Here is a 14,353-nt window from a genome sequence, read left to right as displayed (position 1 = left end):
ATTAAAAAAAAGTTTCGCAAATTATATGACTAAATTGTGGACTTATTGATAATATATTAAAATAATTTTATAATTAAAAAAACACCAATTAGATTAGTTAATTATTATAATATTTATTAATTTTAATAAATATAATAATTAGCCGATTTTCAATCATTTTAAAAATATTGACTTATCATTTTAATAAATGGAGAAGTTACTACTTATGCTGTATTAGATGTCAAACCAAGAATAACCAAACGCACACCTAAAACTAAGCAACGCCTGCAACGTTGCCATAAAGCTATTAATCCACTTCTTTAATATCATGTTTAACATTTAAAACAATTATTCAAAAAGCATTAAATTGTGAAGAGTATCTAGAACTCCTTTTCAACCTGTGCTGCTCCTAAAAGTCACCATAGTTTTTAATCCTAACAGTCAATACAAAAAAAAACGAATTGTTGATCCAATTTCTCTAGTTATGGTGACATAAATTTCATTGATTATATTAATTATCAACGGTCCAATTGGTTGAGATATCATCATAGATTAGAAGAGTTATGAAGCAAAGTATTATGCCTTCAAGTACCTACACATAGCTTAGAAATCTCATACCCTAATTTTTATTGCTGAAATGAGCTAGATTTAAAAGTCAATTACCCATTATACCCATCCCTTTTCAAAATAAAAGATCAAATAATTTCAGGTTTGTTATTGTATTTATTTATTTGTTTTGTTTTGTTTTTGTTTTTGCTAATTGTTTTGTTGCCATCACAGTTGGTTATCACAGTTGCGTTGCATGTTGCCTTATTGTAGGTCGCTGCCCTTGGCATGGTTGATTTACCAGGGGGCGCCACAGTTTCTCTTCCACAGGCATTGGCGATGGTGCTGGACTCTCGCAATCGCTGTGATAACCAGACGAGGCAGGACTGAGCGGCGCCGAGTTGCAGTTGATGCTCAATTCAGTTGTTGGCTCTGTCTCAGGCATTGTTTGTGCCTCATGGAACTGCTGCAGGTTCTTGTAGACGCGTCCCAGATGAGTCATCACCGACTTTCCCAGGTCAACGCTCATGCCAGGTGTGGATGCCATGACACGTGACACTTCATTGACGGCATTCATATAACCGTTGCGGAAGCTCTCCAATGGCATTGCTGGTGTTGCTGCTGCTGTCTGTTTGTTTGTCTTCTGTTGACGCATGAATACCACAGCTGATTCAAGCATCTCGGCCTTGTCCATGCGCAGGATGCCATCATCACCGCGCAGCTCGGCGACAAGTGTCTTCAGTGTGTCCAAGCACTTGTTGATGCGTGCACGACGCTGACGTTCCAAGAGTGGCTTCTTCACCTTCTGGTAGATTTGTGTCTTGCTTGTGTATTCCATTTTAAACGTAAATTTGTTGTATTTCGCAATGTGTGTGAAGAAAATATGTTGCGATGTTGCCTTGTTGCTGGCTGTATCGTGAATGATGCTCTCCAGTTGGCAGAGCCCTGCTTTTATAGCTGGTGCACAAGTGCCAGAATCCACCCTCGGCGAAACGGGCACGCATGAGCGCATGCTACGTCTCGCTCGCACGCGCATGCCCAGGGGCTGATATCGCAAAGGGCTCTCTCCCTCTGACATGCAGGCAACGTCAGCCGTTAAGCAGCGGCAGAGCAGCAGCAGAGGGAACAGCTGCAATGTGCGGCTGGCATGGAGGACAATCGGCAATCCTTGTGGCTCGTGGCGTGGGAACCGACCTGAAAGTAAGTTTCTCACACAATTTTTTCTCGTTTGTTTTCCTTTTGGCCACATGCTTCGCTTTTTTAAAGGATCAGAGCACAAATGTTGCAGCTGTCGCTGTTTTGGGCATCGCCATGCAGTGGTTGGTGTTGTTGTTGCTGTTGTTGCTGCTCTTTGCTGTCGCTGTTGTTTTTGTTGCTCTCGTTGTTGCTGCTGCTGTAGTTGCTCTTTAGACCGGTGTTATTATCCTTAATGCATACTTCACTGCCTCATCCTGTGCGTGTGCGTGGGCCGTTCCCATACTCAGTCTCAGTCTGTGTCTCATTCTCATTCTCATTGTTATCCTGCCGTGCCATCTCTGGCTTATTGTTTCATCAATGTATGCAGATGATGATGGCATAATGCGGTGAGTCTCCTTCCCCTTCCCCTTTTCCTTTACACATCTCGTTCTCATTCCTGTTCCCATCGCCCGATGAGTGTTTATTGGACACAATTAGTGTGTGGCATATTGGCTTCGTTTGGCTTTGCGCTTTGCGCCTCGCGTCTTTGGGTCGCCAGGTCAGACGGGTGCTGGAAGCGTGATCTGAGCAATCGGCTCGTGGGCCAAATGCGGTGATCTTTATGGGTGAAACTGGGTGAACTGAGGTGCTACCACATACGTGCAAGCTACCCCCTTGGCCGTCATGTGTGGTTCATGTTTGTTCGTTCAAGTGCCAAGTGCCAAGTGTCATATAATAATTTATCATTTTCTTTTTTGCTGTTCTCGGTGACAGCTAATTGATACATTGATAATTAATTGAACGTTGTGCCAGGTTTAGATACAAAGACGTTTCACTTTAGATATTAATAGTTTTAATTATTTATAAGGTTCAGTAGTTAATAACTTGTGTTACATAAACTCTTTATTACCCAACTTAAATGAACTAATTTCAAGCACGTTTAAATAAGTGTAATGAGCTCTAATCTGATTTTATTAAATGTAATTTCGAATGTGCTTACATTAAATCGGTGCCAATTAGATAGTTATTTAAGATCATTAATGAAATATTTCATTTGCAAGAAATGTAGAACTCTTTGAATTTATGCATAGTAATTGATTTTTATATAATATTACTTTTAACAAGTATTATGGTTAATTATTGTGCATTTTATATATTTTTGTAGTAACTAAGAATGAAAGAATGAATTTAAAGAATTTATATTAATTTTGTACAATAATATATGATTATAATAATATTAGCAATTAGCTGAGATTGAGCATTGCGAGATTCAAATATGAAAAGAAAGCTGAAAGTCTTCCGGCGGGGTTTTAAATTATGAAATCATAATTAAACAATTATGAATAGTTTTCAATACTCCTCCGATTGGATTATAAGTTTTTGAAGACACAATTTATGTTAGATTCAAACAAGAAAAGGAAACCAAAAGTGATTAATATGAAGGAAATTATTTAATTACTTAGCAATGAAATGGAAAACAATTTTCCGATTGGAACACGAGCTGCTAATGAAGCAACAGTTGTTATTATCAAATACTGTAGATAATCAGTAGACTTCTAATTGGTAACTGAGAACCTGTGAAAGTGAATAGCTGTCAAGAGGAATGGCAAATAAATGAGAAGAGCAATAAATGTTTTTTGTTTTCATGTTTGTTTGTATTTATGTTTGGAAGTGTTTTACTTATAATTGTATAAACATTTGTATTGGCTAACAGATTTCTAGCTAATTTGTTATAATTGGAGTCAATAAACGTGCCCTATCACAGACCTAACTTATAAAACTGCGTAACACTTAATTAAAATCTAAAATGAAGATCATTGTAAAGCATTGTAAAGCTACATTGGAATTGCGCGCTTGCCCTCGACGACGACTTGGGATGTTGTCCCCCATTTACCAGGGACGCCAGACGCTGCCGGTGTTGCTAATCTGGAGCAGAGATTGTGCCGCAACGGGTGTGGATGAGCCCGAAGAGCAATCACTGTCGCTGGCATAGCCACTGGAGACGGGGCTGTAGGTGTCACGGTTGCTGCTGCTGCTGATGCTGCTGCCACAGTTGATGCTGAGAGGTGTGTGCAGAGTCAGGGGTGTTGACTGCTCGACAGGTTGCTCCAGTTGATTGAGTCGCATACCCAGATGTGTCATCAGTGTGGTGCCAAAGGCGACATCCACTTTGGGAAGAGCGGCCAAAGCACGAGAGACTTCGTTGGCAGCACGAATGTAGCCAGCACGGAAACTGTGCTCAGGTGCAGAGGCAGCGGATTGAGCGGCTTTTGATTGCTTCAGATTGCGCAAGTATTGAACGGTCACCTCCAAGATGTCAGCTTTTTCGAATTTGGCATCGCCAGTCTGTGCCACACACTCGGCCATCAGATCCTTGAGATCATCCAGACACTTGTTGATGCGTGCGCGACGCTTGCGCTCCAGCAGTGGCTTCATCACTTTGCGGTATTGGTAAGTTTTCGACATTTCGTATTTGGTTGCCATGGTTATTTTTGTTGGTTTGTGCGAGTTGCTGTTGCTCGTTTGAGATCGTTGTGTACTTCACGACGGTTGCGTTGAGAATGTTGCTGTCGTCTCCAGTTACCGCTGCTTTTATAGCTGCACGTGCCTGCTGCGTCGACTGCGTCACGTCTCGTGCTCAGCGCACGCATGCAGAGAGCGCATAGAGAGTAACAACAACAGCAACAACACCACCTGCCGAGCAAATTACTCAGTCATCGGGTCTCGAGTCTCGAGTCTCTCGTACTTCGTGTTTCGTGTCTCGACTCTCGCTGCGCCTGCGCCTTGCACGATCCTCGCTTGCTTGGTGGTTGGTTTTTCTCTTGTTTGGCTCGGTAAACAAGTTCTACCTTGGCAGGGGATGAAGTTGTGCATGTGTTGGTGGTAGTCGTTGTACTGATGGTGGTTGTTTTTGGTTGCACATGTTCAGCCTGTTGTTGTTGGTGTTGTTGCCTGCTTTTAGCTCTTCTCTGTTTTCTTTTACATTGACGTTCGAATCGTGGGAAACACTTTGCCCTCAAGTTTCCCACAAGATTTTTCTCGCTCGTTGGTGTTATAAGTTATAATCGGTCGGCCGTGTACAGCGAGAAAGAGACCGAGCGTGTGTGAGTGAGCGAGTGCGCATGACTTCTTGTCGAGCCCTTATGCACATTGCACAGTGGGCTCGACACATGTGTACGATTTTCAGAATGAACTGAATTTGGATTTTCCGTTACGTGTTCGCTGTACTTGATATAGAAATTTTGGCGTATAGGTAAAAATCTGTTGTGGATTTTACGTTGGCATGTCTTCTACTTGATACGCTAAATTTTCAAATTTCTAGCAAAGCCAGTGCGTGGGAGTGAAAATTTTTGAGGTATTGACAGTGAAGGTTTTGGAAAAATTTACTAGTAGTAAGGTAGTGCAAGTTGTGTGTGAGCTTGGTACAAATCTGTTGTGGATTTTACGTGGCATGGTTTGAACTTGATACGGTAAATTCGAGGAAGAGTCGTGAGAATGCATTTCAAAATTTTGGAAATATTACCCGTAGTGAAATAAGGTGCTGTTGGTGTTGGTTGAGATCTGTTAAGGATTTTACGCGGCATGTCGTATACTTGTTATGGTTAATTTTAGGACTTTTAGATATGCGTGTCCGTGGGAATGAAGTTTTGGGAATGTGGCAAGTAGTAAGGTGATGTAACAAGGTCGGTATAACATTTGCACCTCCTAGGGATTTTCACACAAACTAGGTGGGATTCGAAATAAAACTTGTAATGGTGGGAAGCACAATATTTGAGAACAGAAAGAACACAAGGAGTAGAATAAGAAGGCAAATAAGAAAAAATACAAGTTTTAAAAGATGTTATAAAAATTTAAATTAAAAAAGAACCAAGTTCTACTTGGATTTTGCTAGTAAGAAATTTTGTTCACAATCTGTGTGCCATTGCCCCACTGTAAATCTGACCGAGCTAAAGATCGAGTCATTGCGAGTGGTGAGGACAGTACTACCGAAAAAAACTACCACCTGCCCTTTATTTTATTTTTTCTTGTCAGAAGACGTGGCCCATAGGTTCACTCTTTGCTCTTGCTGTTGTTGTTGTTGTTCTTGCTTGCGTTGTCGCTGTTGTTGTTGTTCTTGCTGTTGTCAATTATGAATGCTGAATTGTAGCTTCTGTTGAACACTTGGGCCACGCTAAGTGGCATGCCTGGGCACGTCGTGGGACCCGAGATGCGAGAGATCCGAGACCAGGGATCAGGAACCGAACACTGTGTAACGAGAATGTGTGTGTGTGTGTGTCTGGGACGCTGTGCGAGCGGGGCATGCAAACTAAATGACTGTACGGCAAATTGACACACACTAAAGATTAAATGTATCGCATTCGTTAACTATATAAACAATATACGTGGCCAGTTTGGCCACGGGCAGGAAGTGCGAGCAGTCGATCGACCGAACGAGCGAGACAGAGCGAGACACATAGCATGGTTGGATGGGGGGATGATGAGCATGGCGTGCTGAGAGTGTGCTCAACAGCAAGCCGTTACAATTTTTTCTTCCCTTTTTTTTTGTTTTTGCTGTCGTTTCGAGTGTGAGAACATTTTTTGAACTGCACATGGCGAACCGAGATCGGACGACGATTCCAAGCCCAAGGGGCTCATTTGGGCACGTAAACGGGGTTGGGGGTTGGTTGCTTACTCGGTTTATTGTCAATGCAATGCTCTTGTCATCGTCGCTGTTGTTGTTGTCGATGCTTTGGCTCTGCCTCTGACTCTGGCTGTGTAATTGAATATGTGCGCATGCTTGGACCGCGTAATAACACACGACAGACACACGCAACATTGGAAGGAAGGTTGGCAAAGGGGGCGCATGCGATGAAGCAATATAGGACTCAGATGGCAAGGATGCAACTTATGCAAAGCTCATTGAACATGTGTGTTGTGCTGGTAAATTAAATGCTGCATTTCTCAAGACAGGATGCCATTACAATAATTAGCACAGAAGGCTGTTATTTGCTGTGACTCAACTAGGTAACGCCTGAAGAAAAGGTAATGTGTAGGTCAGGAAATATTGCTAAAATTATTATGATTGGGCAATGATAAAAATAATAAAAATGCGAAATAAATTAAAATTGCAAAATAAATTAAATAAAAAAAAATGATAATAATATGAGTTTAAATTGCGAAAATGCAATAAAAAACTTTCGTAAAATAAATTCGCATTTCGAAATAAATTAACCCTTTCATGCTCAAATTAAAATGGGGACATATAGAAAATATTATTTCCATAAATGATTAAAAGGAACCCCAAGTATCTTTCATTCCGATTTTCGATACTCTAAGATATATTGGTATGTTATTAACTATGAAGATTTTTCAAATTTTAGGCAACATAAATTCCAATGAATTAAACATAAATAAATACTGAAAATCATTATATCGCAAAATGCAATTCAATAAATTGAATATGAAACAGTGTTTAGCGAAGGTTTAAATAACACTAGAGATTCCGTTATATTATATTAGAACAGTGCTTTAAAGTAGATAATTTGAAAAAAAAAAAAGAAAAATGCGAAAGTAATTTTTTAAATAAAAACACGTTTGTCAATATGTATTTTAAGCTTAGCATAAGATAAACACAAATAAATTCGTTAAATAATTTCGAATTGAAAAAATTGCATTATCTGAACTATGAAGATTGTGCAAAATAAATTAAAATTGCAAAATAAATTAAATGAATTAAATAATCATTTTAAAATACTCGAGATTTCATTATATTGCAAAATGCAATTTTATGAATTCCATATTTAAGAAAGGTTAACGAATTTTTATAAATCGAAATACTTTTATGCATAGCTATTTTTAGCTAAGAACAGGAATCACATTAATAATATAAACCGAATTATGAAGGGGTAAATTAAGAAATCATTTTTTCACACATCTCAGAGCTACTACCAAACGTTGCACAATTGAACTTCATTGAGAAAAATGACATGTTTACAATGATGTAATTAAGAACTGCTGTCAAGTGCTGCTACAAAACCACACATAAATGGGTAATGCAGAGGCAGTTGTAGTTTTTGTATGCTGTGGGCGAATGTAATTTCAACTAAACGAAGTTGTCATGTTTAGCTGTCACTTGAATGCATAGAAATGTAGCACATGGTGCATTGCTTAACTGTGGATTTAAATTTCACCATCACCATCATCATCGTCACATAAAAAAGAGGTTTTCCGTTCTTTACTTTGCAAGGCATTATTATTATTCATATTTTGTGGAGAGGCTTATAAACTAACAACATTTATGCTAATGGCACTATGAACTAGACATTAATCGATACAAGTATATCACAAGGTATTTAAGCTAGGCATTAGTTGGAATTAAATATTTAATTAACACCTTGTCATTGGCATTGGCTGCAGCTACTTGTTGCTGTTGCTGTTGTTGCCTGCATTGGCAACTTGTTTCTCATTTGTTGCATGCAACTCGTTTCGCATGTTGAGATGAGATGATGACTGTCTGGCTCGATGGATGGCTCCATTGAAGAACTGTTTTCATTCATTCATTTGACCGCTTCTAACTACCAGTGGTTGTTGTTGCTGCGGCTGCTGATGCTGCTGTTGTTGATGTTGTTGTTGTTGTTGCTGATGTTGCTACTGTGCATGCCAATAAAAAGAGCCGTCTGCGGTTTCCAGGCAGAACAACAATTGCTGTGTGGCCATCGTTGTCTCTTGCAACATGCGCTCGTTAGCCAGATTCTGAGCTATCTCCTCGCAATAGTTATTGTTATTGTTGTGGCTGTCAATGCTGCCGCTGCTGTTGCACTTGCTGCGGCGCTGCAACATTTTGGCAATTAGATTCTTCACTTTCGACATGATTTCAATTTTTGGTTTCAATCTGATGTTTGCGTGTCGCGTTGCAAATTTGAACTGTGCTGCTGGCGTGGCAAGTGCCGCGCTTTTATATCGTCCAGCATCCCACAAACAACCACCGCCCAAAGCACTCTAAGAGCCACCGCACCACCCAACACGACAAGTGCCACATGGGCGACACATGTGCCAAGCACGCGGCTAACTGATGTTGCAAGTTTCAGAAGAGCAGCAGCAACAGCAACAGCAGCAAAAGCAACAGCCGCCCAACGTTCGCCTGCCACGCTTTCAGCGCAGGCTCATCGTCGTCATCATCGTGCCACAGAGAATGTAGAAACGCGCAGAGAGCAAGCTCAACACGTGCAGGATAATCTTGTCAGTTGTCCGCACCCCTCATTGTCGAGGTTTCCTTCTTGTTGCCGTTTTTTTTTTTTTTTTTTACTTATTCAATATAACGAACGCACAAAATAAATATTGAGAGCGTCGAGCAGTTGTGGTTCCCATGAATAAGGTTCGATGGCCCTCGGTTTGGTTAGGGGAAAAATATCCCACGGTTCGAGTGGCAGCTGCTTGCAATTTAGGCCACAGCCCGGTTCGTGTTGTTGCTGCTGCTGCTTCTGCTCCTGCTGCTGTTGTTGTTGTTGTTGTTCTCGCTCTGCTAGCTGTTGTTTTGGTGGTGGATGATATTGACTGCCTGACACATATTGCACTTGCTGCCAGGCGAAAGTCTCGCGACCTCTAAAGCCTCAAACAAGTGTGTTCGCCTCGTTGTGTATTTCGCGTTTGCTTAATTGCCACGCGTTTCATTTATCAAATCCCAAACAATAAGCGCTGCATGTGCCGGCTGCCGACTGCCGACTGCTGCCCCAATTTTGCACCTGATTGATATTTATTTTTCGGGTTTTGACCACTTGTGAAAAGCTTTGCTGCCGCTGCTGCCGCGTGGCTGCCACATTTGTCTCGTGCTGGGCAAACGTTGGGCGGTCACGTGGCATTTATGAATTTGATTTGCAGCCTTACTTCATGTTGCACAAGGTGCACTATTTGATCGCCACTTTTGTGGATTATGATTCAAGTGCTTTTCGCAGTCACTTTTAATCAAACCCAAGTGCAGCATGGCACGCGTCACCTTTGAGGATGGGGATATCTGGCAAATTGATATTTGATTAAATGCGCTTGACTTGCCATTTGTTGTGGCATGTAAAGATATTTGTATGAGTGTGTGTGTGGCACTTTTCTTTTGGGGTGGTTTAAGTGAAGTTTAAGTGGGCTTAAGCAATTAGATGAAGTGAAGTTGGGAAAACTACTTCAAGTCGTATCCCACAAACAGGTCTATTCTGTAACAATCAAGATGATGATGATGATGATGATGCGCACAACAATTGTCCACTTATCGTCCAGCTAATTTTCCTATTCTAGTTGGAACTCAAGGGCAACCACTATTATAAGACATGGCTGAGAACTCTTCCTGAAATGTTTGAATAAATACGCAAAGAATAACTATTTAAAGTGGCAGTAGCATAAAGCAAAGATATCATAAGTAATTAACGATAATGAGAGTTAAATAGGTTGAGGTATAGCTGTAGGGTAAGGGATGAGAACATTAGGATCCTTACATTAGCTATTAGATATTCCTAATTAAACGCTTCTCTATTTCTTTAATTCTGACCTTCAGTTTTATCACTTCATTTCGAAATCCTATAAAGCATATCTTTCCCTTCATCAAATATTCTTTCAACTTCCAATTCTTAAGCCCTTTTTGATGGATTGATTATGTGTGTCTGAGTGTTTCGAGTGTTAAGCACCTGCTGATCAAAGAAGCTGCTGCCACATGACCCAGTGCTCATCAAATCACAGCCACAATTGAGTTCTATTTGATGTTGGCCCGACAGGCAGCGTCTATAAAAAGTCAATTTCAATTCCAATCACGTCAATTGTAGCGCCAACTTTTCACCTTCGGCTTTGGCCAATCAACAGGTGAAGCTAAAGCTCACAAACTGAAGTTGAAGTTGATGTTGATGTCGATGGTGCTGTTGATGTTGCTGTGGCTCATAAACTCTTTTGCGGTTCAATTAGCGCATGTCGTAAAGTACAAATAACTATTGCGTACAATTCCGCAGAAACCTCGGGGTTGTGTCTGAGGTATAATCATTAAGCTGAAGCCAAGTAGCGCTGCCGACATTGCGACGGCGATTTAAATTAAACAATCGACAATGACGACGACGACGACGACGACGTCGACGATGCCGGCAACAATAACAACAAGCAGCAACATGATGACGACAACAGTGAAAAACTAAAGTAAAGCAGTCAGTAATCAGTCAGCCAGCCAGTCAGACTGTCAGTCAGTCAGTCAGTCAGCCAGTTAGGCAGTTAGGCAGTCAGTTAGTCAGTCAAGTCGTCAGGCCAGCCACACGACGCTGATAATGCGCGTCGCGCCGGCGCAATAAATGTGTGCCGTCGTCAGTCGAGGCCCTCATCTTGTTGTTGCTGGTGTTGTTATTGTTGTTGTTGCTGCTGCTGCTGCTGCTGCTGCTGTGTTTGTAATCGTAACCATATAAGCGACTTAAATGGCAGGTGTGCACATCGCGTGGGAAACACACGACGTTTCTCGAGCGGTTCTCACGATACGAAAAATCGAGCAAACGACGAACGACGAGCGACTGACGTCTGAAGAGTGACGACTGAAGACCGACGCAGACGAGTGCTCAACTGCGGGTGCCACTATCCGCAATTGGAACGACCAACCCTATCAGCATGATTGCTAACTGGAGCTCAAGATTGAATGCGTAAGCAGTGAACCAGAAAGTACAGACAGCACTTAACATAATCTTCAATATATTTGTTGCTTATAATTGCTAGCTATTTAATTATTATTTTTTTAGCTTATGTTAAACAGTAACTATTTTAACTATTTTAATGAACAATCCCAGAACATCACACATTTACAACATTTACAGCAATTTATATTTGGCCCCAGGAACAGACAAATCACAAATGGTTTTGGTCAATTGTCTGGCCAGTCTATTCTCTGTTCTTGGCCAGCATTTTACGGTTTAATTGCAGCTACAATGCGTCAGACACGCAACTAGACAATCGTCTTATAGTATTTATTGCTATTTGCTATTGCTATTGTTATTGCTGTTGAGTCTGAGTCTCAACGATTTCCTTTCCCACGCGCTGAGCACAGACACAGAGACAGACGCACACAGATCCCAGATCTCAGAGCACAGATGAGAGAGTTTTCTAGATTTATACTCTCGCTACCTGCTGCAGGTCCTGGCTGCAGGACCCGAACTAAAACTCGAACTGCAGTGCGTCGCCTATAAAAGGCGTCGCTGCAGTTGAGTAGAGCATCATTCACACAGCATCCTGCAAGCCGTGCACATCTCTCAAGGCATTTCTCTTGATCTCCTTCGACAAACTCAACAAAAATTACGAAAATGGCACCACAAACTGCATCCACACACGTCTCGAAGACACAGCACTATCTGAAGGTGAAGAAACCATTGCTGGAGCGTCAGCGTCGGGCACGCATGAACAAGTGCCTCGACACACTGAAGACACTTGTTGCCGAGTTCCAGGGCGACGATGCCATCCTGCGACTGGACAAAGCCGAAATGCTCGAGGCAGCACTTGTCTTCATGCGCAAACAGGTCATCAAGCAACAGGCGCCAGTCTCTCCGGTGCCCATGGACAGTTTCAAGAATGGCTACATGAATGCCGTCAGTGAAATCTCTCGTGTTATGGCCTGCACCCCGGCAATGAGCGTTGATGTGGGCAAAACAGTGATGACACATCTGGGCATGGAGTTCCAACGCATGCTGCAAGCCGATCAGCAACCACAACAGCAGCAACAACAAAAATTGTCTGCAGTCAGCCGTCCTTCGAGTCCTGCCTCGTCGGGCTATCACAGCGATGCTGAGGAATCCGAGGCAGCAGCCAGCCCTCAGCCAGCCAGCAACAGTCCAATGTGGCGCCCCTGGTAAACAGCAGCAGCAGCAACATCAACGGCAGCAGCAGCAACCACAACTACAAACGACAACAAATCATGTCTTCCAACTACAAAAATAACAACGAATCATGTCTTCCAATTGACTCGATGTAAACCTGTGATAACAAGAGCTTTACTTAGATTTAAACAACTCATAATTAGTGATAAGAAAGAAACCGACAGCTTTAATAGTAATAGGAAACTACTAACTTTAAATAATAAGAAAATATCAACAGCTTTAATAGAAATAAAACTAAAACTAAGAAAAACAAAATTCATTTTGGTCTTATTTATTTAAAATATCAAAACTAATATAATATACTTATTCCTTTCAGCAACAGTTTCATATTTGAAAAGAGCTAGGAATTCTTATTAGGCTTAAAAGATTTAGCCTGCCCTCTCTCTCCTCTCTTCATATAAAAATACCATTGAAGAATGTTTTTTGAGTTGAATCTGTTTCTAACTATAAGTAGATCATTACTAGTCATATATTTCTATTATAGGTCCTGTATATATTTTCAGTTTCTCTGCCTGTTTTAACAAATACATTATATAAAATAATATTATTTTACATTGCCTATTTTATTTTCCAAATAATGTAAACAAGATACCAACTACCAGGACTTCACAGCTCATATCTGACTCAACTGTACCAAACCTAAATGTCTAGTTCCTTTAAAGAAGATAATTTGCTATTCAGCCTGATAATTGTCGCAACTTCTAATGCCTCAAAACTACGATATGCTAAAGTGTACTTGTCCTTTTTAAGAAGCTGTCTAGACTTGTTAATGTTGCCCCAAAATATTGACACAATTCTTTGCATTCTCCAGCTATCAAGATCGATCTACTGAATCTGTTAATGCAGTTCAGACACTTTGATCCCAGGATTAAGAGCAACGTCTGAGCTGAAACCCAATCTGAAAGTAAGATATGCTATCTTACCGAGACGGGGACAGCTCTTAAATCATTAGTTGTTAAAAGGATTTCTGAGTCTTCAGTTTTATAATTAGTTTGAAGACCATTAAGTGGAACTAGACATGCTAGGATTTAAATAAATGAAGGGTTTCGTTTTAATGGTTGTGTGTAAAAAGGGAACAGAATATAGATATCTTTTATGAGTGTTCAATTTAATGCATTAGGGGATTCGGTTTTTGTAGGTGCATGTTTACGCTCCCTTTCAAAAGAAAGACATGTCATTGGAACCAAACACCCCAGCTGTGGCTGATCGCTTGTTGTGTTGAATTCGAACTCCCTTGGGTCTCAAGTAGGAGGTCCTGCCCTGCATAAGCTATGTGGCACGAAAGAAACCTTAGCTGCAACGATTTGTGACGCCCCTGAGTGTTGCAAGAGGCACACACGAAAACAAAATCGAGTCGAAGACCTGTCCACGCCTCGCATGCTCATCGGTTGATCAGGTTGCACGTGTTACGATCGTATTGTGTTAACGAATCTGCATAAACCGGACTCATCGGACCCCTCTTGGTGTGGTTGCTGTGGTGTGCTTATGTGTGCGGTGTTGGTGTTGTTAAGGCTCGTTTTTTAGGGAGGGCGGCAACACAGAGTTAAACTGTAATTACAACCCCTTTTGTGCCTTGCACGTGCGCTGAGTGATGGGCGGCCAAGGCGACTAACTGCCAATTGCCTGTTTCTTGTCGGCCATTTGATATTGATCCTTTTGTGCATGATGCATTACGTCCTAAACTAACAATACAGTCGTTTGCATTCCAAGAACACTAGTGCCTCCCGCATATATGCATCTCACATACTAATTTGTAAACTAAAAAGATAATTCAACATGTCGCGCTGTCTCGTGTC

General features: G+C 41.2%; 4 protein-coding genes across 4 annotated transcripts; 1 reads left to right on the top strand and 3 right to left on the bottom strand.

Annotated features, from left to right (window-relative positions):
* Nucleotides 1-682: 682 nt before the first annotated feature.
* On the bottom strand, nt 683-1,456 carry LOC133837350 (enhancer of split m8 protein). The gene has a single exon (XM_062268078.1). The coding sequence runs from the start codon at nt 1,361-1,363 to the stop codon at nt 767-769; it is 597 nt and encodes a 198-aa protein (XP_062124062.1). The 5' UTR covers nt 1,364-1,456; the 3' UTR covers nt 683-766.
* A 1,868-nt stretch (nt 1,457-3,324) lies between these two features.
* On the bottom strand, nt 3,325-4,273 carry LOC133837270 (enhancer of split m7 protein). The gene has a single exon (XM_062267958.1). It carries the CDS (start codon nt 4,183-4,185, stop codon nt 3,592-3,594), a length of 594 nt encoding a protein of 197 aa, XP_062123942.1. The 5' UTR covers nt 4,186-4,273; the 3' UTR covers nt 3,325-3,591.
* A 3,622-nt stretch (nt 4,274-7,895) lies between these two features.
* Nucleotides 7,896-8,596, bottom strand: LOC133838079 (enhancer of split m6 protein). Its single transcript, XM_062269040.1, has one exon. The coding sequence runs from the start codon at nt 8,548-8,550 to the stop codon at nt 8,329-8,331; it is 222 nt and encodes a 73-aa protein (XP_062125024.1). The 5' UTR covers nt 8,551-8,596; the 3' UTR covers nt 7,896-8,328.
* A 3,217-nt stretch (nt 8,597-11,813) lies between these two features.
* LOC133838165 (enhancer of split m5 protein) lies at nt 11,814-12,769 on the top strand. Its single transcript, XM_062269162.1, has one exon. It carries the CDS (start codon nt 11,988-11,990, stop codon nt 12,531-12,533), a length of 546 nt encoding a protein of 181 aa, XP_062125146.1. The 5' UTR covers nt 11,814-11,987; the 3' UTR covers nt 12,534-12,769.
* The last annotated feature ends 1,584 nt before the right edge of the window (nt 12,770-14,353 follow it).

This window comes from Drosophila sulfurigaster, chromosome 2R (assembly GCF_023558435.1).
Source record: "Drosophila sulfurigaster albostrigata strain 15112-1811.04 chromosome 2R, ASM2355843v2, whole genome shotgun sequence".
NCBI lineage: Eukaryota > Metazoa > Arthropoda > Insecta > Diptera > Drosophilidae > Drosophila > Drosophila sulfurigaster.
This window is presented reverse-complemented; position numbering and strand designations above follow the sequence as displayed.